Raw genomic sequence first — 26683 nt, 5'->3', positions numbered from 1 at the left:
CTTGTTGGCGGGAAAAAAATCGCTACTGATCTCCAATACCTTTCTTCTTCCTCTTTTTTGTTGTTGCATTCCCTTTCTCTCTCTTCTTCCCTTCTCTTTCCTTCCTACATTCTCTCTCTCTTTTAAGTTTGATGGGGGAGGGGGGAGGGAGGCAAGGACCTTTGGCCCCCTCCGATCCACAACTTGTTGGCGGGAAAATCGCAACTGATATCCTCCTTCTTTTCTTATCTTCTTCCACTTTTTGTCCTTCCCTTTATTTCCTCTTTTCTTTTTTTCCTTCCCTTTATTTCCTCTTTTCTTTTTTTCCTTTCCCTTTCCTTCCCTCTCTCTTTTTTCCTTTCCCTTTCCTTCCTTCTCTCTTTTTTTGACTGGGGGGGGGGGGGGGGGGGAGGCAAAAGCCTGGAAGGCAGGGCCTTTTGCCCCCCCCCCCCGATCTCCTTTCCTCCTTATATTTTCTTCTTCCTCTTGTTTCTTTCCCTTTCTCTCCTCTTTCCCTTTCTCTCCTTCTCTCTCTCTCTCTCTCTCTTCTTTATGCAGGGGGGCAACGCCTGGTACACCTGGTACACACCACCTCATTATTTCGTTCTCTCTCTCCCATTCCGTTTCTCTCTATCACTCTCTCATGACTACGCGCGCACCTCCTCAATCAATTTATCTCTCTCTCTCTCTCTCTCTATTCAATCTCTCTCACACACAAGCTCACTCACCCAGTAATTCTTTTCCCTCTCTCTTTCTTTCTCTGATTCACTCACACACTCATTTATTGCCTCTCTCTCTCTCTCGATTCGCCAGCAGCTAGATTTCCCGGAGCATATAGCTCCGTTTAGTCTCATTTGACAACGCCCCCTATCGTCAGAGTCTAGCAGCCTACAAACATGTTAACCTATGGACTTTTACAACAACAAAAATCGTTAAAAACTCTTTTTTTTTTTTTTTTTTTAAAGAAAAGCACATCCACCCCGACGTACGTTATCACTAGCTCTTTCATTGGAACCCTCATGTGGCCATGTCCCATCGACTTTTGAAAGTCACCCACCGTAATTTGGTCAAAATAGGTCGCCAGCTCCCCATTACCTATATAACTCATGTGCAACAAGTCGAACTTTGGACACAATTTCCTACTCGATTGTAAGGTTATAATTTAAGCACACGAAGAATAAGGAGCATGAATTATCATAGATCAGTTCTGATTTGTTCATTATGTCCATGTCATTCAACCCCCCCCCCCCACCGTAATTTTTCCATTTAGTATAGGCAAGCAAAAACATGAATATTCATGAACACCATGGACTATTCGATTATTAACAGAGGGGTGCAATTTTGCACCATATCAAACTCCCCTACTTTCAGTCAAGTATTTCACTGTATTATGTAGTTTGGTAGATTTATTTTACTAACTGTTTAATTATCAGATATCAATGATAGTTTAAAGATATGGAAAAGGTTCTTGTATTTTATATTTAGCAAAGCAATCTCACATACAAAATCACTATCAAGTGTCGTCTGATCCGCCGATTGCCGTCTGCTATATACGTTCTATAGAAGGCGAACTAGATAGGTTTGTGCTGGCGAAAATGAGACAACCGGAGCAATTTGTCAAAAAGTGTTTTGAAGTTCCAGGGAAAATGATCTACCAAATGCCTGTATGGGTCTACCTATGCAGGGCTGTTTTCTTTCAACATACATTACCATCTCCACACAAGACACACGCACACATATTTTGGGGGTTACGAGATTTATGACATCAGCACCAGGTCCATAAGTGAAACCCGTCACAAATATCGATATGATCCCGTTTGGTAGGACTTGCCGTTAATGCATGTTATTTCTTTCTCGTGGACTGCTATAAATTGGTCTATTTGAAGCAGGTTATAAAGCGCATTAGGTGATTCCAATGCAAGTAAACCCGGACAGTCAAAAAATGACTTGAATTGTGTCAAAAACTGGAATTATTTCAAAAGACTCATGTTTTAATAGGTCGCGTCAATCGTCATTATCCCAGTTTACGTCAAGCTGAGCTCTATGCAACGCCGTGTTAATTACTGACTATATCGTTAGACGTGTCAACCAGTAGTATATAGTTCATTATTCCTCAATTATTTTTTACATCGAAACGACTCGTCGTTCATCTAAACTAAAGGCAGTGCATGATGACTTCGACCCGAATTTGAAGGCCTACTGAAATACACAGAACGTGAGTAGTTCATTTACATTTTTTTATTTTAGAAATTTAATTAATTGTCATATAGAAATAGACTAAATAATAAGCTTGTTGTAGCTGTAAGCAATACTACTAATGATGATGATAATTATTTACTTTTGTATTGAGTTTTTCATTGATTTATTTGTATCCAAAAATTAACGAGCAGCATCGGCTGAATATATACAAAGGGATTAATAATAATATTATAAACATGGAATGTACAAAAAAAGTTGAGTATAAACAGCGAAGCATACATCAACAAACACTACACATTGTACCAATACACATATAGACGTGATATCAAATAAATAAAGAATAAGAGATGAAGGTACAGGGGGAGATATAAAGAGAGTGTGTGTGAGAGAGAGAGAGAGAGAGAGAGAATGGAGGGTAGAGGATAAAAAGAACTAGTGAATGCAATGATTAAAAAATATCTATGTGAGAATAAGGGGGAAAATGAGGGGGTAGAATGGTGTTAATACTAAAAGGAGGTGAATGATAAAAGGAGAGGAGAAAGAGAGAAACAGAGAGAAATTTCGTATTGAAACTCATTTCTATGTGTATTTCTAACTGAGCAACTGAGTATTCGCATATTTTGAGACACTATATAGTTCATTTTTTCTTCTTTGGCATACAAAATAAGTGGCAGAGTATATGGATGGTGGGGGCGAAGTGCCTTTCAAAGGAGGGGTGGCACCAACAAGACGGGCATGTTTTCGGCGGGAAAAGAGGCACATACAAGAGTAACCTTTGGATAAGAACGTGCATCTCATCTCTAAACTGCATTTATTTAGGAACAAACAGCTCCTGTCAAAATCAACAATGAAATTACAAGCTATACAGATATAAAAAGAGGATTATTGTCCTCCACTTTGTTCAAACTGTGCACAAAGTTGATATTTCAAGGAAATTGCAGATATGAAGAGTGTCAGTGTTGGATGTTTTAACACCAGTGATTTGTGCTGTGCTGACGGTGTGTAGAAAAGGAGGAAGATATGCACAAATCACTGGATGCTGTCAAAGGTGAAGAGTTTGGCCTAAATATGAATGTTCAGAACGTCACGTCTACGAGTTTGAGTAAGGCAGAGGAATAGCCTATATTCTGTTTGCAATTAGACGGCCATTTAATCGAACTGGTCAATAATTGCAACTATCCAGCACAAATATAACAGATAATGTCAGGTGTTCAAACAGAATATCCTTGTAGAAATAATCAAAGAAAGAAAGAACGATTTTGGTAATATTTAAGACAACATTGTCTCTTGAAATATTTGTTGCAAGGAAAAGTAGAAGATACACAACACCGTAAGGGTCAGCCGAGAGCAACTTGGAGAAAGACATAATACCTAGATTGAAATTATAATGTAAGAGTATACTAGAATGGCAGATAACAGAAAGGAAAGGCGAGGGGCACCGATCAAAACGAACCGGGCTAACATATCATAATTGAAAATTCGCGCTTATCACATTGGATGAGGTGCACTCATAACTTTTGAAAAAGGACACGTTAGATTTGAAAAAGGTCATCTATCGGAAGAGAAAAGGTCCCTCACGAAAAATTAAAAGGGGGACTTGTCAAAATAAAAGTTGGCAATTATCAGATTTGAATTGAGACGACTTTTAGAGGTAAAAGGGGGCATTTGCAAGTAAGGAAAGGGATACTTATTTGAAACGAAAAGGGGCAATAAGGGCACTTGTCTTAGGTTAACGGGGGCAAGTACAATTATGTATAAGAAGGAGGAAAATGTCAAAAAAGAAATTTTGCACTTTTCCAAAGTAAAAATGGGCATGCTTGGGGTACTAAATAAGGAAGTACTGTCGAAATAGATTCCGAGATGCATTCGAGTTGCATTCCGGGACAAGCTGGCAGGATTTGAAGTGGCTTGCCGTTTCGATTCTCCCTCGAATGTTTTTTATTTATTTATTTCCACATGTGGGGTGGATTGCCCTTTCAACTTAAGTTGATTTTCAAAGGGGTCCACAGGAAGTACTCAGAAGTACTCATGTGATCAGAATGTTTCGAATGCTGCTGGAATGCCATAAGAATATTTAGAATGCAGTCAGAATGCAATTAGAATGCACCTAGAAAGTTTTGAGCATGAGCAAAATATTCGGGCCGGCCACAAAAATATAGGCCCGAATGTTTGGAATGCATTCAGAATTTTTAGAATGCAATTCGAATGCACTTCGAATACACCAAGAATTTTCATTTCGACGGCATTCCCGCTCGATCGGCCTTAAGTGTGACGGGGGTTGAGGGACATAACTCAATACGCAAGTGAAACGTATTATTGATAATCGAATGTAACGGTATCATAGGAGTATTTGCCTCTCACATCTTTCATGGATATTTATCTACGATTGTATAATACAAGTAGCATTATTGGATAAAATAAATGACACTTTCGAGCGACAGAATGACTGTTTAATAATTAACATACACTAGAGCTAGATTTGATTTCAAGAATTTGCTTGACCTTGTTATTTAACAGGCATCAGCATGTGATTGTTAGCGACTGCATTTAGTTTAGGTTTGGGAATTCCTTCAATATTATCAGGCCCGTAGCCAGAGTTTGATGTTGGGGGGGGGGGGGCACATACATGTAATCGATCGACGTCCTGGGGAGGGGTCCGCAAAAGTTCAACCAATCTTGGAGAAAAAAATTGGGGGGGGGGGCACGTTTGGCCCCCCCCCCCCTTGGTAAATAGTAATGCTATTGACATATACATTTATCATGGCATGCAAGGATAGAGAAAGTGACTAATCGCACGCAAACTACAAAGATGACTCAGAAATGACGCGCATTTTCACGAAATGATATTTACATTTATTTTCATAGGGTTTATTAAATATAATGCAAACAGAATCTACATATTCTGTTACTCATTATTTAGTGTCATCCTTTGAGCGTAAATTTGTTATTTAAAGCAGGAATAACATGTCTGCGGTTCAGGCAAGATGAAACCATGAAAACAAGTCGGCAAGCGAGTAGAATGATCATTCATTCATTGATGTAACACATTGCTTCTTATTTTGAGTCATGGTGGCATTTTCAGTTCCAGAACTGCCTATTGCAAGGCCCCTGGCGTACATCAACTACATAACTAGTTTGTTTTAAGATCGAAACTACAGATAAAGGTCATTGTTCAATTTTTCAATAATCATGACGTTAAGACAAGACCAACAAAACAGAACCCCATCCTAAATATGCCGTCTAGATCTTTACGCTCTATAAACTCCGGATTTGTTCATCTTTCTATACTCAATATTACAGACCATTGCTTACACTAAATAAAAATTGGCAAATCTACTACACAACTTCTGGGCAACTTTTATTAAGATTTGTACGGCGTATTAACATTAACATTACTTATCTTATGCAAACTACAAAGTTCAAACAGAAACGACGCCGGATCGCACAAAATGATGTTTACATTCCTTTTGATATTCTTTATCAGACATAACGCAAATATAATCTCTATATTTTTTTATAATTCTTTTATTCATTAACTAATCGCACCATATAAACGTAGATTGTTCAGTTTTCTACGTCGTAACCATGTAACCTGCTTTGACATGTTAGTTGAAGTCGGATAATTTATCTTCCTTTTGTCCTACTTATTGCGTGGAAGTAAAACGGATCATTTTTTTCATTTTCCACTTTAAAATAAATTTCTTTAGATTTTTTGTTAAGAATACCTTTAACATTTACCATTTACCATTTAACATTTACCATTTAACTCTTTAATATGCACCACAAAAAGTCTTCCTCTGTCACATTATATTTACATGTATCATGATATAGATACAAATATTTATGCCAGAGTCCTCAAGATTAATGACTGTTTTCAGTGCACATTAAGTCTACACCGGTTTAAAAGGGGTGGCATGCGGCTTATCAACTAGGGTCAGAAAAGGGTTTATTTTGCATTTTGCCATTGTTCTGCATGCACAAAGCAAACCTTCCGTCATTTGGTGCCTATTATTTGTGCAAATTACCACGTGTGGCAAACGAGCAACCTTGTAAAGAGGAAATGAAAGCATTAAAAAGGTTACCTTAGCGGTTTGCATTACAGAGGGTGCAATACACAAGGAGAAGAAAAGGGGTACAGGGGCTTCCTGGCACTTTCTGTACAGATCCTATGAAAGATTGTACGCTTCCTTATTTACATCTAATCGCCGGAATTCACAAAGTGGTTTTGTATTGATCCATGGTTTGATAGTAGACCAGCCAAAAATAAAAAAGGCTCTAGAAAAAAATGCCATGGCATCTTTAAGTTGATGCATGGTATCCGTGCTAAAACTTTTGCATAAAGATTGAAAATTAAGATAGGGGGTGGTTGCCATGCATCACCCAATGATGCGTTCCCATTTATTAAAATCTCACGTCTTGGCTGGTCTACTTTAAACCTTGTTACGCTTTTTTCTCAATGTCTATTTATATAATATGGCCTGGCCTTGATGGAGATATCACATATATTTCCAAAACTAGACTCATATTGCCCCGAGTCAAAGACGAGGGCAATATCGGTCTTGTGAGGGCAATTTATGTGGTCTCCACCGAAAGTCAAGCCAGTTAATATTGTTATTGTTATCCAAATCAGACATCTAGAGCAAATACATAAATATGACCGAGAGACTACATAGTATGAGTCAAAAATAGTTTACACCTAGAAAATTGCTTGTTATTTTAAAAAAATCATCTATGAACAGTAAACTATATATTATAAATCTTATGAAAGAGTGTCTTATCCCGAATCATTTAGTATCATTTGTGTGGTATGTGTTCACGCTTGGATGAACAGGAGGCATTGTTTGCGAGATTGCAAAAATCGACTTGCGCCAAAGCTGCTTATGTGATGTTTGAATAAAACAATTGGGATTTGGGTATTAATTCGGTCTTTGCAGATCCAAATAACATCCCTAACAAAATTAATCATGCCACACATATCAAATATGGAAAATAAAAAAAATCAACGAACATTTGTGCGCGTGTGTTTTTCTGACTCCGCTTCTGCAAAAAGCATATGTAATGCATTTCATTTGATACATTCAATTCTTTCTCTCACTCCACTAATTCCAACATAATACATACTGTATATAGGCATCAAGTCGATTTTTGCACTCTCGCAAACAATGCCTCCTGTTCATCCAAGCGTGAATACATACCACATAAAAATGATACCAAATGATTTAGGATAAAACACTCTTTCATAAATTGTACAATAATTTATTGTTCATAGATGAATTTTAAAATAATTAGCAATTTGCTAGGTGTAAACCTTTTTTGACTCACACGGTTTAGGCGACGCAGTTCTCAAACTGAATCATCTCACAAAAAACTTTCGCTTGGCAAAGATGTGATGGTCTTACATCTTGGAGACGCGGTGGTAACATTAATCAATCAAAACGAGTCTTATATGGTATGGAAAGATTAAATCACCTAGAAAAAGATTTTCTCAAACTAAAAAATTAGAAGTATGCCAAATTGTGACATGGTAATAAAGCTCCGTCGCCCGATCCATTGATTTTACAAAGAAAACGAGCTAAAAATAACAGTAATGCCTAGGTCACATTTGCCGTCGCGGCCGTGCGGTCTAAACTATCTACGGCCAATAGCAATAAAAGTGCCGCCGCAACATTTCCACGTTCACATACGGTAGCAGTCAGGGTAGCCGCACGGCGTATTTTGAATTTGTGGAGACAGAAAACCTGCGGCTACCGTACGGCCTTTGAAGTGATAACGCACGGTCGTCTTAAGGTTTCCCTAAGGCGCCCGTGGAATTCCTGCGGCCGCCGCAATTCTATTGGGTTCTGCAAACCCTAGGACTGCCGCACTGCAAACGCAAGGCCATCGTCCGCTCGACGTATGGTCGCCGTGGAACCGCTCTACGGCGTGTCTAATTGCAATGGTGAACCTAGAATGAAAATTTATAACTCCGCGTTATTATCCCACGGCGACCCGTACGGCCTGTAAAGATAGGGATACGACCTAGGGTGACCCTGAGACCAACGTAGATTCTCTTCGGCCGCCGCAAGTATCTCTTGATTTCGGGGGCGTACGGCCACCGTATCTTAGCCGCAAAGCAAATGTGACCTAGGCATAAATTGACTACTTTAACAAATAAAACACAATAATAAATCATAATGAAATTATAATCTGTTCGCTTTACCCGAAAGAACGTAGTCTTTGTCGTATTGTACTAGTCAATCTAGGCAAAATATTATGTGGTACTTTAGTAGAATGGAAATGGATGTAAAAAAAGAGCGTTTTTCACGTCATTCTCCATATAACATTTTTTGCTAATGAAACGAGCACTGTTCAGTTACACAAACGTTTTGATATGAACTAAACTGAGCCCGTGATTTTAACATGATACCAAGGGATGTATTACCTTGTTTATTTTGCGCAAACTACAAAGGTCACTAAAATACGACGCGGGATTGCACGAAATTATATTTACATTTGTTTTTATATTTTATATCAGGTATAACGCAGATAGGGTATTCATATATTTTTGATAATTCTGTTATTCATGAACTACTAGCACCCATAAAATCATAGACTTGTCAGTTGAGGTGGGATGGCAATAGACATAAGGCGGCAATGAAGAGGAATGAGGAGAGTCAGGGGCTCAAACTCCCTTAGAAACTTTGCTTACAATCAACTAGAACGGCTATAAATCACAATGGACATTTTCAATACAATGTTGAGTAGTTGTCATGTAATAATATTGTGAATAAAACTGTATGAAATCACTTGAGAACGATTGATTAAAAAAATTACAACTGATGCGTACCGTGAAGTTTTGGAATAATTTAGGGAAAAGTAGAAAAGTACTGGAAGTATAATATAATCAACGTTGTTCAGGATCACATGCACTGCGCATTGGAAGCGGTATATGAGACAACATACACAAGCATGACAAGTTTGGTGAAAACTGTTCAGCTTTTATTTTTGTAATACAATGATTTAACATGATTCGGAGGGATTTACAACCTCACCGATCTCACGCAAACTTCACCCATCACTCAGAAACGACGCGGGATTACCGGACATGATATCAACATTTATTTTCATATTCTTTATCAGGCATAAACAAAAATAGAAACTCCTATCTAAACCCCCGACACATAAACACCTTGATTTTGATGGCTAGCAGAATATTACATTCATATATTCCTGTATGGATCGATTTTTGTTTATTACATTAATGATTGCATGCTTATTTCTTCTGGAGGAAAATTAATTATTCTTATCATTATTTTAATCCATGATTTGAACGTGATATCAAGAAACGTATAACCTGAGTTATAACTGTAAAAATCACTCAGAAGTGATACGGGACTACATGAAACGATATTTAGCCTACATTTATTTTGATGTTCTTAATCAGGCATAACGAAAATAAAATCTAGATATATTTTGGATAATTCTGTTGGTTATCAACTAATAAAAAGTCTTTGAAGAAACGTTTGGCAGCTGAGGCAGAATAGAACTAGGCAAATGAGGCTGCACGCAAGTCCATCGACTACAAATCCCAATATACTACTTCAAGATGAATTTGAGTTCTGGTTATGCAATTACATTGCTAAAGAAGCTGTCTGGAAGAAATGGGGGGATAAGGGCCTACTGTATAAGCCTACATAATAATTGAAATGTACTTTGATATTTTGTAATGACAGGGAAAAGAAATTCACTCGGGCTATCAACAAACTCGGGCTTGCTGAATATCGCATGCACCGCACACAGCAAATGGGTGTACATGCAACGATCAGATGATTATAAATCTTTCGCTTTTACAGGGCAATCTTATACAAATTATTGTGTATATTTACGATAATATTTATTAAACATTCTTTTTTTTTAATAATCGGGAGTAATTTCTCACATATGGTTATAGTAACACATTATTAACACGAAATAGCAAAAATCATTTATGCAGATTGGGGCTTGGAAAATTAAATTTATTATAAAGTTTTCGATTTTTCCCTCATCAAAATATGTTTCATAAGATTTTTCGAAGAATATAAGTTACGTTTTAAGGAGACTGTGAGGGAGTCAGGTGTCAGGGGTGCCGGTGAGGTTTTGCCACTCTAGTAACCATCTCTATTTAAAAAAAATATGAATGGCTGTACACTTTATATTTTAAAAATAGATACATTTGGTTGAATTATCCCCCTCCATTCCAATACGCACATCAACTATGGATCTTTTTCTTTCGCCTACCCCTACCGCCCTCACCCCTAGCCTATTCACAGCTAGATTAGGAATCCTGTGATGAGACTTCAAATAATTGCATACCAACTCTCAATCCCCACTTGCAACTGCAAATACACGAATCAGGCATCGGGAGATCTAAATCATATAATGTAAATATGATTTAACTGAACTTTGAATCGGCTAAGTCAAGCTCTGAACTACCAAATTATGATAATATTAGATAACCCGGCCCATATCAAATTCAAACATGACCCTTGTGGTACATAGACCGGGCCTGTTTTTGAGGGAAGAAATGTTAATCATTAAACTAACATAAATTATAGAAAATGGTTCACATTATATTACACTATATACACCCACAATGTCAGTTTACATATATAAATGTGAGGAAATATCCTAAACAACAGCTTTGGCAACTCTCGTGGAAAACATTCAATGCAAAAGGAGAATAGGGAATACTAGTTACGTAGCTAAAATCAAAGTTCCCAACTACTGTTTTCCCTTTTGGAATATTTTATAAAGGTAAAATAAAATGTCTCTAATAAAGGTCTACGCATATGTCTACGCAGCCATTATTCTCTAATTTCCCTTCGCAATATGCTGAATGATATATAATTTTTTTTCAAATTTCATCTGATTCTAGCTCTAGTAGGGCTATGAACTCGATACATTTATCGGATAAACTAAACTCATATAGTCGGTAACGTACGGGAGAAAATGAATTGCAATGTTCTTTCCTTCATTAAAAAAAAATGATACGTTTAACTCGTATTTTTATCTCTTTTCTTGTCATTAGGTTACGAAATACCACTTGAGCAGAAGATTGATTTCCAGACGAATCCAGCATGCCTGTTTCACTTGGTGAATGGCGGGTGCGGATAGGAAGATTCGTACATTCAATCAGGGAGTACGTCATAAGAGAGCGAAAAGAAAAGTTATTGAGGGAGAGAATCCGGCGACTTAAGTTATTGCATAAGAGACTCCTTGAAAAGAAGGACAAATCTGAAGATAAATGCGAGTCCAAGCAAGACGACTTGTGCGCTAAATTAGATAATGCCTCAAATGATTATAGTATCATTAATAACGACTGCAGAAGTAGAAGTGAATCTACGATTGAAGAGACCACCACTCAAACGGAATCAACCACAAATCATAAGAGCAATGGAGATTACTCTACATTCCCTTTCTTCTTCATCCTGTTGCTGTCATTGTTCTCTATATTGTTCTCTTTGATCTTCTTCTTTGTCGTTGATTCGTCAAATTTGCTAGATTGTTACAAGCCTTTTCTGAACTGGTGTGGTGAATCTACCTGGAGGAGTACATGTCTTAGAATAATTGTGTGCAGCAGTTTGGCCTACATTGTTTTGTCATGCGTTATAAATAACAATGAGGACGTGCAAGCTAAGCTGGTGCTTGTCGGGGATGAGAACGGAAAACTTAAAGCGAACAAAACTCCAACTGAATCTACGAGCGGAGCAACCAACACTTCAACTGGAACTACCATCAAATCGCACAACTCTCAAACTGCATCAAACATTAAAGAGAACAACACTGAGACCGAATCTACCATCAACGAAAACAGCACTCCAACTAAATCTACCATAAAAATGGACAACACTCTGACTGAATCTAGAATGAAAGATAACAACACTCCTACTAAGTCTACCATCAAAGACGACAACTCTACGAGTGAATCTACCATCAAAGACAAGAGGACTCTAACTAAATACACCACTAAAAAGAACAATATTCCAACTGAATCTAAAATCAAAGAGAGGAACACTACAATTGAATTTACCAAAGAATGCAACTACACCCCACCAAATGCTACCATCAAAGAGAGGAACGCTCTCTCTACCATGAGGGATGGACCATCAGAGAGAAAAACATCAAAGACTACAACATCAAAGAAAAAAAACATCAATGAGAAAATTACTAAAACCAAATTTACCATCAGAGAGAACAGCACTCTAACCGAGTCTACAATCAAAGGCAGCATCACTCGAACAGAACGTCATATCGAAGACGGCAACACCCTCGCAACTATGACAGACAAACTGTCAACAAGAAAAATAACGAGAAAAACACTGACACTGAAAACAAAATCGACAATGAAAAAAACGACCAAAGAGAAAACTACAACTGAAACTACCATCAAAGCAAACAACTGTCCAAATGAATCGGACAGTAAAGATAGCAACACTCCAAGTGAATCCACCATCAACAAGAACAGCACTAAAACTGAAGTCGCCCTCAAAGAGAACAGCACTCCCTCCACCATAAAATACACATTTTTAAAGAGAAAAAGAGTAAGGAGAAAAAGAGCAAAGAGAAAAACCGCCAAAGACAAAAACATCGCAACTGAATCTAACATTAAAGGGAACACCACTATAACTGCATCTACTTTTAAGGAAACGGGCGCCTCAACTGAATCTACCATCAAAGACAACAAGACTCCAATTGAATCTACCATCAAAGACAACAAGACTCCACCTGAATCTACCATCAAAGACAACAAGACTCCAATTGAATCTACCATCAAAGACAACAAGACTCCAATTGAATTTACAATCAAAGACGAAAATACTCCAACTGAATCTACCATCAAAGACAACAAGACTCCAATTCAATCTACCATCAAAGACAACAAGACTCCAATTCAATCTACCATCAAAGACAACAAGACTCCAATTCAATCTACCATCAAAGACAACAAGATTCCACCTGAATCTACCATCAAAGACAACAAGACTCCAATTGAATCTACCATCAAAGACAACAAGACTCCAATTGAATCTACCATCAAAGACAACAAGACTCCAATTCAATCTACCATCAAAGACAACAAGACTCCAATTGAATCTACAATCAAAGACAAAAAGACTCCAATTGAATCTACCATCAAAGACAACAAGACTCCAATTGAATCTACCATCAAAGACAACAAGACTCCAATTGAATCTACCATCAAAGACAACAAGACTCCACCTGAATCTACCATCAAAGACGACAAGACTCCAATTGAATCTACCATCAAAGACAACAAGACTCCAATTGAATCTACCGTCAAAGACAGCAAGACTCCAATTGAATCTACCATCAAAGACAACAAGACTCCAATTCAATCTACCATTAAAGACAACAAGACTCCAATTCAATCTACCATCAAAGACAACAAGACTCCACTTGAATCTAACATCAAAGACAACAAGACTCCAATTGAATCTACCATCAAAGACAACAAGACTCCAATTGAATCTACAATCAAAGACAACAAGACTCCAATTGAATTTACAATCAAAGACAAAAAGACTCCAACTGAATCTACCATCAAAGACAAAAAGACTCCAACTGAATCTACAATCAAAGACAAGACTCCAATTGAATCTACCATCAAAGACAACAAGACTCCAATTGAATCTACCATCAAAGACAACAAGACTCCAATTCAATCTACCATCAAAGACAACAAGACTCCAATTCAATCTACCATCAAAGACAACAAGACTCCAATTGAATCTACCATCAAAGACAACAAGACTCCAATTGAATCTTCCGTCAAAAACAATAAGACTCCACCTGAATCTACCATCAAAGACAACAAGACTCCACCTGAATCTACCATCCAAGACAACAAGACTCCAATTGAATCTACCATCAAAGACAACAAGACTCCAATTGAATCTACCATCAAAGACAACAAGACTCCAATTCAATCTACCATCAAAGACAACAAGACTCCAATTCAATCTACCAACAAAAAGAACAACACTACACCTGAATCTTTCAACAAAGACAACAAGACTCCAATTCAATCTACCATCAAAGACAACAAGACTCCACCTGAATCTACCATCCAAGACAACAAGACTCCAATTGAATCTACCATCAAAGACAACAAGACTCCAATTGAATCTACCATCAAAGACAACAAGACTCCAATTCAATCTACCATCAAAGACAACAAGACTCCAAATGAATCTACCATCAAAGACAACAAGACTCCAATTCAATCTACCATCAAAGACAGCAAGACTCCAATTCAATCTACCATCAAAGACAACAAGACTCCAATTCAATCTACCAACAAAAAGAACAACACTACACCTGAATCTGACAACAAAGACAACAACTCTACGAAAGAAAATTCCATCAAAGACAGCAACACTCTAACTAAATCTACAATCGAAGAGAACAACGCTGCAGCTGAATCTACCACCAAATACAACGACAATTCAATTGAATCTCCCGTCAAAGACAACAACTCTAGAGGTGAATCTACCAAAAAAGAGAGCATCACTACACATATATCTGCTATTGAAGAGAAAAACTTTCCTTCAAGAACTCCTACTGAAGAGAAAAACAATCAACCCATGAAAGTAAACAACGTGCAGGCAAAGTATACCATAGGATCCGGAACCCAAAAGGTTTGTGTATTTTCACGAGGTTATATTCTTCCACTCGGATTTCACTAAAAAGTCTTGAAATACACGTAGAAACAATTACAAATTGAGCAAATAACGTGACATATCCAGACAAGTATAAATATGTGTAGAAATGTATGTAAACAATTCTCAGCTTCAATATTTTATATCTCAGTACTGAAAAATTATATCAGCTCAAACTTTTGTTTTCTATTAAAAACTGTCCAAATTTTTTCGTTTTCTATGTATTCATATTTAGTGTGTTCTATAACGACTGACGTATGTGCACATATGAATTGTACATTCATCCAGCCTTTCCATGATTTTTCATAGGTACTATCAGACGGAAAACAAAGTATTTCAAGTCAGGTTCCCAGGACTCTGGAAGTAACGACTGATGATCCTGTCAAAGAAGATAGCGCTTGCCTTCCTGAGATGCTGTTGGTAAAGGCTGGAGATGTTGAGCTAAATCCAGGTCCATTCGATAGGTAGAGATGTTGCCCCCTTTGTGTGTGGGGGGGGGCGGAGGGCGGTACACAAGATTCCTAATAATATTTCATGTTTCTATTTCTATTGAGGATTTACCACAGTCCAGCAAATGTTTATGATCACCACGAATCTCCCGAAACTGGACTTTTAGTTGTTTTTATATCTCATCCTGTGAAAGGGATTCTTTACTTTTTACTGAATGCAAATAAGGCATAAACCAATAGTGTAAATACTAAGGAAGAAAAGGAAAAACATGTGGGTTTATCTAAAAATGTCATGTAAAATTGCCGTAGGAATGGAACACTTGCATGTAGAAAACAGCGACACTTTCAGATCCAAATTGATTTGATGTATATACTTGTACATGTACTTGTAAAACCGGTCATTCTAGTTTCCAGAGATCATACCCACTTCTCTATCTAATTGTGATTATTCATGGTAGAGAGAAACCGTTAGTCCTCTTCTTACTCTCTCATGAATATTGCTTAAAAATCATGCCTCATAATTTATCCATTCTTCCACGTGTATATTTTTTAATAGCAGGTTATCTTTCCTGATTTCTTATTTACTCAGATCAGCGAATATTCAAGAACAAGAACTGGTAAACCTGGTGTACGATATATCTCCATCAAAATACGCAGAGTTGTGCATTGCTCTTGGTGTATCGTACACTCAAAGCCAAGTCATTCTGAACAAAAATCATTTGAATGTCACAGGATCACTGATTGAGATCTTCTGTGAATGGAAGAACAGACAGAGAGATGGCACAGATTGTCGTAATGGCGTTGCTGCGGCGCTCCGTGGTGTAAACCTGGACGCACTCGGTGACAAATTTTCCAGAGGTGAAGTTATTGTCAATGACTTCTTAAAGACTCTTTCTTGATATTGAATATTAGTATAATGTCATTTCATTAATTGATGTTCATTATGCATGCATTATTGTCATTTCCTTGGCGGCCAGGCATATTATATATTTTGGAAATTTGAAAGGTAACTGTTATAATCCGAAATGAAAGAATTAGTCTTCCCCTACAAATTCTCAGGAAAATTGGAATATTCAAAGGCCTAATAAAGGCACAACTACCCAATATCAATTCATTCATTGATCTACATTTGCCACTCGGTAGGATGCGAAAGCTAATGTGCTTAGATTAGCAAGTGTGGGCTTGTAAAAATGACGCCTGGCTGGAATGCTCCCCAGGGAGTGGAGAATGTGCATACATTGTGTGCGGGAAAACCTGAATCCGATGACCGGGGTAATAATATGATTGCAGGGCCCTCAGGAAGAACAGTATGAATACTGATGAGGCTACCCTGGGTAAACAAGACATATTATTATTATTATTATTATTATTAACCTATTGGTGCTCTATAGAAAGGTCAAGGAAACTTTTTTTTACTACAGGCTGTTGTTCGAAATTTACATGTAGGTTTTGTCGCTTTATAAACGCGCTGTTGGCATGTAGCCCAATGAAAAAGTTTATAGATTCTTTATTAACAAATTCGATCTGACTTCCCAGAAGCAACACAAATTAATATCTTACTTTTTATGCATTATACAAATTCCAAAGCGAAACCCCTTTTTGTTAAAGAACATAAAGAGCATTGAAAAATGGGTAAAAAGAACCAAAAACACGTTTCAGGTGAAAAATAAATTGAGATGTACTTTTAATACTCCTGACGACGGATGGTCGACCTGTTCGAAACGTCGAGCCACTCATCCTCTCCAAGCGCTATAGTTCTCAGAACTATAAGCTAAGAAAGATAACAAACAGTGCTTTTCAGGACTACAAACCCCCAAGAAAGATTACCGCGTCAGAGTCCTTTTCAGGACTCCTCGACCCCCTCTCTCTCTCTCTCTCTCTCTCTCTCTCACACACACACATGGTGCACCCGCAAGCCTATTGTTTACTTTTAATATGTACGATAAAAAATATGCAATGTGTATGGCTTCCTGGTAATAGTAAGCAAATAATTACCGTTGGTGAAGGTGATGGGAAAAACTATCAATTCCGAGGCGACCTGGAAGTAGCTATCTTTCCGAAGCGAAGCTGAGGAAAGATAGCGTATACATTCAGATCGCCGAGGAAGTGATAGTTTGCCATCTTCTGAAACCAAAAGGTGATATTTTGCTTCATATTCCACATCGGAAACATTTCACTTCTTCCGCCATTTTAGAGCAACAGGTCATCAATTAACAACTAGCAAAACGTGTACGAAACGTACACAGTGCATGCAGTATGGTGGTGTGAACATATAGTTCGCGCGTGACCAAAGTTTGCATACTAACACTAAAAGCGCTTAAAGAGGAGCGCAATACGCAACGTATACAGTGCGTTGCACTGTGTAGATAGTACTTATATCTTCAGTGAAAGTGCGTTACACTGTGTGGATAGTACTCCCCCCACCAATGATCTATCTTTTATCACATGATTTACTTTTGACCAATTGGAGAGCAAGATTCTTAGTATATGGAATATAATGCAATATAACAGCATTGCTGTAAGTATTATGTTGACATAGCAATTATGTAATACCACTAGCCAAATGATTTTGATTAAAATTTCATTAACAGTACATATGTTTTCCTTAAATATAAGGGGGGAGTTTTCGCTGAATTGGTATGAAGATTGTTCATGGACACCATCAAATAATAAATAGTTCATTTGAGAAAAAAAATACGATTGTACTAATTTTTTCCAACAGGTGGCTATCACCAGCAAGAAGCAGCCCCAACAGGTAAGCAAGTATTAATTAGTTAAGGTATTGAACATGTCAGTTTCAATATCTAATAACTAAAACGTGTTGGGCTACATTAATTTCATATCTTGACAGTGTCTTGGTAATTATAGTTTGCTCCACTATATATCGTCTCAGATCAGTGATAATTAGATTCATTATGAAACTTTTTCGGTTTTTCAGAAGTAGGCTGAGAACTTGGACCGGTGTATCATTTTTATTTAATCGCTGAATGTATAGGGGTCAATTTATGTAATCGTGTGTCGGGTGAAATACCGAAAAATGAGAGTTCACTCAGAAAGTGTCATTTGGAATTTCCTTTATTGATAGTTTCATTCCGTTTTTGTCCTACCACTAGAATATTAGATACTTAAACCATCATAAAATTGTTTTTGCATTTAGACTATTATAAACAAAAATGACTATAGAAAACAAAATCGTAGCTTTGTACTCTGAAAAGTTGAATAATTTCATAGAACCATTAGAGTACATTCTTGTTATATATTTTAAACAGTGTGAAATATTTATCTTTACACCCTATATTATCCTAATTCAAAGAAACACTATTGATCCTTGGGTAAATATTAAAATGGATTTTTTTTTTGTTCCCCTCATTTTTCTTTAATCTGTACATTACTGAAACAAAACGACATTGAACTACGTATCGTACGGTAAGTGAGAAGCACCATAAAATATACAAAATGTTGTTTTGGGGATACAGTATAGACGAATAACGCTTTATTTAAAAGATTATTATAATTTTCTCCCCTAGCGTCCATCGCGAACGAAAAGGATTCTCTCACAGCGGAACAGGTTACCCGTTGTGGTGATGACTTAAAAACTTTCTACCGAACACGGTTATGCAAGATCAAGACAGACCCACTTGACTTCAGCTTAGTTTTAGAATTCGAAAGCATTTACACTGACCTAGTTCTCTTCAGAAACGAACAGGGAATGACAAAGAAGATACCCTTAGACTTCAAGGATCTTCTCAAAACAAAGATAAACGAGGATTTACCCAAACGCCTCATGGTTGAAGGCGAAGGAGGAGCAGGTAAAACTACATTTTGTTCCAAGATGGCATGGGACTGGACAAATGGAGCTGATGAATTTAGAGAGTTTGTCTGGGTTCTTGTTATTCCTCTGCGTGACATCGACATAAATCAAACAGTAGGTGATATCGCAAAGACATATCTCTCAGATAGTAACTCGGTACAGCCACACCAGATCGATGAATACATATTGGCTAATCCCTCGAAGGTATTCATTATATTTGATGGGCTGGATGAGTACGATGGTGATCTTGTCAAACAAGGAAACGATATTGCTAAGATAATCAGGTCAGAAAAGTTCAGGGAATGCAGGGTCCTCGTTACAACACGGCCCTGGAAGGCAGACCAAATCAAATCAAACTCAAATTTCATGAGAACATATGCTTTCATTGCCGTGGCTGGATTTGATAAAAAACACATTTCAATTTACATCAATAAATATTTTTCGGATGACTCTCAGGCAAGTCGAGATTTGATCAAATTCATTGAAGACAATGACGTCATTCAAGAAAATATGGCTCCCTTTCCAATTTACATTGCAATGCTTTGTACTTTATGGAGGGATTCTGATAGCAAGAAACGAGAATTAATTCAAAGACTGAAGACATTTTCTCAGCTGTTCCAAGAAATCATCTCATTCCTGAAAGAGCACTACGTTTCCAAGCAGTTTACGGATCTAGATACAGAAGCTGTTATCCAATTTTATGAACAGCTCAGCTTGTTTTTCGAACAAATTGGGAAAATTGCTTTGTCTGGAGTCGTGGACAAGAAATTAGTTTATGTCAAAAATGATTTCAGCTCATGTAAAGAAGCAATGGAGACATGTTGTAGAGTTGGAGTGCTAAGTAAAGAAAACCGATTAGTTCCTAGACGTGATAGACGTAAAAACACGACACCTCCTGTGACCGTTAATGTCTTCTTCCCTCACAAGTTATTCCAGGAATATCTCGCCGGTATGTATCTGGCCTCTCTTTTCGAGTCTGATCATGAGCAGTATGAAACGGCGATTAGTGATGTGATTCCGAGAGCGAAAGAGTTCCGTTACCTTCTGTACTTTACTGCATCTCAATCGAAGAACGTCGCTATTGATGTCACTAACAGGCTAATTAACATGAGAAACTATAGCACGGATAGACACTTTCTAGCGGATATCGCCTTTGAAGCGTATGATGAAGACTCAGCAAGAGTGCTCGGACAGCACCTCTTTGCAGAACAAAAGTCACTAGAAATCGACGACAAGATGTCAGCGCACACTGTGTCTGGATATCTTTTTATCATGGAAATTATAACAATGGTGAGGTTTGAATAGTTGCTGAAAATGCCTTTACTTAAAGATAGTGATGAAACATGAAATAATGAAACACCACAATGTATTCAATGAATTAATGATTAATTAACCAGGGTATATTTCATTGAGAATCAATTTTGTCTAGAACAATAGAACAACTTATTTGGGTCTCAAATTATTTATTTTTCATGGAAGAAAGGCATGTATGACCAAAAATAGATATGAATCTTTTAGTGTTTAGTTTTATGAAACTTTAAATGTTATAATTTTTTTTTCTTTAACAAACTATTGCAAATTACGAAAAGGCGAACACAAGTTATATTACCACATTTTTGTTTTATTCATAGGAAACTCTGATATTGCGTAGAAGTTCATGTGGTCCGACAGTTTCCCGTGACCTAGCAGACGTCATCTGCTCATCTACAGCATTAACAGCATTGGAACTATGTGGCACGGCGTTTCATGACGACTTCTATGGCATCCTGGAGAGTAAAGTCAAGACGTCAAAGGTATGAGGAATCATCACAGAGAGTATGAATGAGGCAAAGTGGAGCAGACTGAGGATTATCTGAATGAGGGGGGGGGGGTTGCAAGACATCATCTTTTTCTCCAGAAATATAGATATCAACGGCGCTCTCCAGACATTCTTACAATGTCTTAGTTGTTCAAAGCTTAACGATGTCTTTCTTTGACCGACTATCGCTGGAATCGATGAATATATCTTATACTACGTTTACACTATGTTCCCGGCGGCCCGTTTCAGGCCATCGTGGACAAAACTGAATGGACGTGAGACAACGCGGAGGACTGTATGGGTGAACGTGACAGGCCGTGATTGCCGTGGATACCGTGTCAGATTTTTAAACTGTCAAACAATTTGCCACGGCAGTCACGGTGCGGATGAGAAACCTAGTAGGCCGTAGTAAAACGGGGTGAACGTAACACAAAGTCACAGTTCTTAATAGGCCGTAACAAAACTTGGAGGTGGTCCGTAGTGGGACGGGAAGCCCGCACATTCCCGACATCTTACGGTCTTTTCAAGTTTTGTCACGTTCTGCCACGCTAAGTACACGTTTTGTCACGGTTGCTTTACGGTTGCTGCGCATTTTGTCCCGTTGTGCCACGTTTTGCCAAAGGTTTGCCACGGTTCTCACGGCAGGCCAGGGTGTATGCTAGCCGTTTTGTTGCGTTTAATCACGGCGCATCTCTGCGTCGGACGGTTTACGGTCGCGGCGCGTTGCGTGCTGACACGGCGCACACGGTCGGGAGGTAGTATATAAAAGACGGGCGAAGAAAGAAGGTCAAGCTATGCCACCGAAGAAGCAAGACGTTCGAAGACCCTCCGTCCTGCACCACCATTACCACCACCAGTAGTAGAGGAGCAGGAACAGCCTGAAGATCCTCGTCATTCACTCCCGCCAAATGAAGAGGAGCATGCTGCTGCTGCTGACCCGGTCCCTGAACTGGAACCTGAACCTGAGGCTGAGGAGGCTGAGGAGGCTGAGGAAGACGCACCAGCTAGGAGGAGGGCAGCCCCCAGGGTCGTCACCACCTTTACGGAGGATGAGAAGGAGCTCATCATTGACTTCCTCAAGCAGCACCCTACGCTGTACTTTATTGCTTGGGAGGCCTTCTTTTTATATCGTGGGCACAACCGTGCTCCAAAGCTGCCCGGCGTCCACGTTTCATCCGTAGAAAGTCTTGGCAGAACGTGAAAAACGTGTCAGACCCTGATCAGAACGTGAGAAACGTGAGGGACCCCATCAGAACGTGAGGGACCCATCAGAACGTGACGGGCCGGGAGGTAATGTACTGGCATCCTTGGTAGACCGGGGCCGAACCGTAGTGCGCCTTGGAGCCTCCGGGACTCAGCAGCCCCTATCCCAGCACGGCCCGTCACGGATACCGTGAAAGACCGTGAGAAAACTTGACAAGACCTACCAAAACTTGAACACAGAGAAAAAATATTGGCAAAATCCCACGGCGCACTACGTTTCGGGCAAACGGGGCTGCCGTGGCCGCCGGGAACATAGTGTAAACGTAACATAATGAGCTTGTGTCCCGTTATCTGGCTAGATTCTTGAATAACTTTCCTAGACTGAATGATTTGAGGTAAATAACGAGACAAGGCTACAGCACACTATATGTTCTAAAGTGAACATTAATGTAAGGTTCCACTATTGAAAGACTCAAATTTTCTCCGCTTTGTAAATCATAGTTAAGGTACACCAGGGGTCATTGAAATAAATACATATTTTCTTTTGTACTGCTTTTGTTATAATTTAAAAACTATGAAGGCATGAAATTCATGGCAGTATTTTGCCATGTGGTAGAATCAAATAAGCGTGCCATAGCTAGCGTAAATATACTCCAAGGATTGATTGGGCTAAAACATAGAGCCTTAAATACCCAACACACATGTGGGTATTTCAAAGATGAGAAGAAAGATTAGTATTGAAAATTATATTTATAAAAAATATATATTCTGTATGACATGTGATTGTCACCATTATAGGTAGAACGTCTATCACTTATATCGATGGAAATACCTGAGGAGCAAGCATCGCGTAATCTGGCTAGATTCTTGAATAGCCTACCTAGACTGAGGGATTTGAAGCTACTAAACAATTTCGTTGATGGAGGTTTTTACAAGGAGCTAGCCTCTGGAGCATGCTCAGCGGAGGTGAGAAATTATCTTGAAATGTGACGTACCAGGCGAACTTGTACATGATATCATGCACCAAGCTCTTATTGGAAAGACTTTTTAATTGAATAACAACAAAAAATATACTTTTCAATGAGGGGAAATCATAGTTGACGGAGTAAATATTATATTTGGTGAAATATATATAACAGAAGAAGAATTATCACTCATTCATTAAACAATACTAAAATATAGCAGTTGACAAATCTATTACATTTATGCCAAAACATACACTTCAGAAGAGCACCAACTTATTTAAGCAATTTGCGTTCTGGCAATTGTATTACAAAGGATAATGGCGGGTGAATGAAATGCTTCATCACCACACACACCTGGGAAGGAAGCAGCCATAAATATGAATACATTTGCTTGATAAACGACTTCGCATAGTACGTCACGTAATCAAGAAAATGGCGATGCCCATGTCATGCTGAGAAACTGTATTTTATTCTTGTTTTATACCTCCCCATAGACTTTGAGTGGGGTATCGTGTAGATTAATGGGCAAGAATACACAAAGTCTCTCAGAATAAGTAAAGTTATTTCTAAGAGTGAGGTTTCCTTTAATCTTCGTTTTCGTATAGGACCTGTTGTCATTATGTTTCGTATGTTTCTTTCGGGATATATCTTCTTACCAAATTTAAATGTTGGCTAGACGTACACTAAAAGTAGAAAGCACTCCGTCCCTATGATAGGACGTTAAATGGAGGCCCCGTGTAGAGGAGAGTCACCACCTTTGCACGTTAAAGGTGAACTTAAAGGAAAATCACAAATATGTCAACCAATGTATCACTAGAAACTGGTAAGCTAACAGATGGCCATCGTACAAGTTTTAGGTCAATTACATATCGGGTGATTTATAAAAATACAAATACAACCACCTTTATAGCAGCTCGGATATACGAGAGATTCGCCGGAAAAATAACGATGTTTTAATGACGTCACTATATGGACCAACACTGCCCAGGCAGACGACATCCCATAAAGAATGAACATAAGTGCAAAGCTATTATTTCTCAAATTATAATGAGTTTAGTGTATATAAATGTAATGGCATGTTAAACCATTCAAAAGGGGATATGACCCGATTCTGATAACTAAAATCTTTTGCTTGTAAATACACAGGATAGGGGTTAATTAACAATCAAAGAAACCAGACTTTTAAATTGAAAAAACCCGGAATGATATTAAGGACGGCATTTGTTCCCTCTTGAAACGCCGAACATACCCCGATGTGTGCAGCTGAATCTATAATGGCGTCTTATTTTGCTTACAAGCGACAGATTCCTTTATTTTTGTATCGCTGCATTTGTCATCAAAATAAAAACATGTGCGGGGTTTAGAGTGAGGCAATAGATTATACATTTAACCTGACGGTAGTGAAGTAAGAGAAAGAACTCAAGAGAAGATGAAAACACAGGCACTGAAAATGTGTGAGATGTCATTGGGAGATCGTCTGCTTGTGCAAGTCATGTCCATACTGTGATCTCACACATCTCAGCAGCGTTCGGATAGCTCTTCAGGTGCTATGCCGGGGCTGTATTCAAGCGTTTTGTAATTTATAATAATCATTACTTCGAAAGTTTCCAAGCATTGAATTTTGATAACCTTGTCGAATCAAAGTTTCAACTTTGCAATAATGAAAATAAAGTTAGTTTTTAAAATCAATGAATATCTACTTTAAGAACCCACTCCACTATTCGTATAAGAATAGAGGGAAAACCCCGGTGTAGTGATCCACCTGCACGCCTCCAATCAGTTATAACGGTAGGAGAGACCCGAGTGTTACAGGGATTCAGTTTACTTTTCGCCTCCCAGGCACATGTGCCGCCAAATACTTAATAATGACTATACAAAAAAAAACTATTACAAAAGCGTAGAAAGGTCATGCCCTCTATAGGGATATCCTAGCAAAATACATTTTCATTATTACAGGAGGTTCTCAATTAAAACATCTAGATGGTTGAATTGTCCTATTTTTCCTAATAACTCCAATGCTATAGACACAATGCACATTATTTTCATATAAGAGGACGGGAACCCTTTTCATATCCCTACTATACCCCTTATATTGGCTCATACAATGATATTTCTTTCAAACTGAGAGAATTTATGTGAGTCCATTCCGGGGCACTGGAAGACGCATACCCAATTCTCGGGATTTCATTTCTTTTATAGGTAGGGAGCGGGAGGGGGGTCTGCCATCCTCTCACTCGGCAATTTTCAGTAAAAATGAAAAGCAAAATAATGTGTGTTATATGTAGTAAATGATGTGTTAAGGCTACAGAACACTTTAGGTTCAGGAGTGACCAACATTATGAAGACACACAATTTCTCACATTCTTTACTACCTAGTTAAGGTACGTCAGGGCCCCGGGGGTAATTGATATAAATACATAGCTTGGAAAATTATTCGGGCTAAAACATAGAGCCTTAAATACCCAACACATTTGGGCATTTGGGAAATACTTTGAAGTTGTCAAGAGTTAAGAAGAATTAATATGCATTTTAAACTTGATATTCTAATGCAGTATTTGATTGTTTTAATGCGTCCCCTACTTTAGTTTAGAAGAAGGATGAGTATTGAAAATTATATTTATTCTTTTTTTAAATTTGTTTTACATGTGATCATCATTATTATAGATTGAACGACTAACACTTCAATGGATGGAAATATTTGAGGAGCATGCATCGCGTAATCTGGCTAGATTCTTGAATAACCTCCCAAGACTGAGGGATTTGACGCTACGAGGCAATCGCTTTGATGGAAGGTTTTACAGAGAGCTAGCCTCTGGACCGTGCTCAGTGGAGGTGAGCAATGATATTCAAGCCAGAACTCACAGAAAATGGTCGATATTATGTAGAGAAAGATTGCTAAATATCATAAATGAAAGCATAACATAGCTCTTTGTGGCCACTTGCGTACTGATAGGGGCGGAACAATTCCACGAAAAAAATAACAGGTTAAAATGTATTATTTTTAAAAGGAAAACTCCAATGCTATAGACACCACTGGGTTCTAGGACACCTACCCCCTGGACATCCACCCCCAGACAACTACCCCCTAGGACAACAACCCCCTAGGGCAACCATCCTCTAGGACAACTACCCCCTGGACAACTATCCTAGGGGGTAGTTGTCCGGGGGCTGTTGTCCGGGGGCTAGTTGTCCTAGGGAGTAGTTGTCGTAGGTGGTAGTTGTCTAGGGGGTAATTGTCCGGGGGTAGTTGTCCGGGGGTAGTTGTCCCGGGGGGTAGTTGTCCGGGGGTAGTTGTCCCGGGGGGTAGTTGTCGTAGGTGGTATAGAAGTCTAAGGGGGTAATTGTCCGGGGGTAGTTGTCCCGGGGGTAGTCGTTCCAGAGGGTGGTTGCCCTAGGGGGTAGTTGTCCTTGGAGGGTAGTTGTTCTAAGGGGTAGTTGATTGGGGTGTTTATCCGGGGGGTGGATGTCCAGGGGATATAGGTGTCCGGATACGATACCACTGATGTACAAGATTTTCTAATGAGAGGGTGTGAACTCTTTTCATAACCGTACCAGGCCCTTTCTTAAGGCTCATACAATGA

At 38.5% G+C, this 26683-nt stretch overlaps 1 protein-coding gene across 1 annotated transcript; it reads left to right on the top strand.

The window, feature by feature from the left end:
- Positions 1-1800: 1800 nt before the first annotated feature.
- LOC100892287 (uncharacterized threonine-rich GPI-anchored glycoprotein PJ4664.02) lies at positions 1801-15239 on the top strand (the record flags this gene model as incomplete). Its single annotated transcript, XM_030985223.1, has 3 exons — positions 1801-2194; positions 11225-14855; positions 15186-15239. Coding segments are annotated over exons 2-3 (3636 nt in total), but the record flags the coding sequence as incomplete, so codon positions are not given.
- Between the last annotated feature and the right edge of the window lie 11444 nt (positions 15240-26683).

Source organism: Strongylocentrotus purpuratus, unplaced genomic scaffold (assembly GCF_000002235.5).
Source record: "Strongylocentrotus purpuratus isolate Spur 01 unplaced genomic scaffold, Spur_5.0 spur5_scaffold_14, whole genome shotgun sequence".
Classification (NCBI taxonomy): domain Eukaryota; kingdom Metazoa; phylum Echinodermata; class Echinoidea; order Camarodonta; family Strongylocentrotidae; genus Strongylocentrotus; species Strongylocentrotus purpuratus.
The sequence above is the reverse complement of the archived record's forward strand: the minus strand, read 5'-3'. Positions and strand labels throughout refer to the sequence as shown.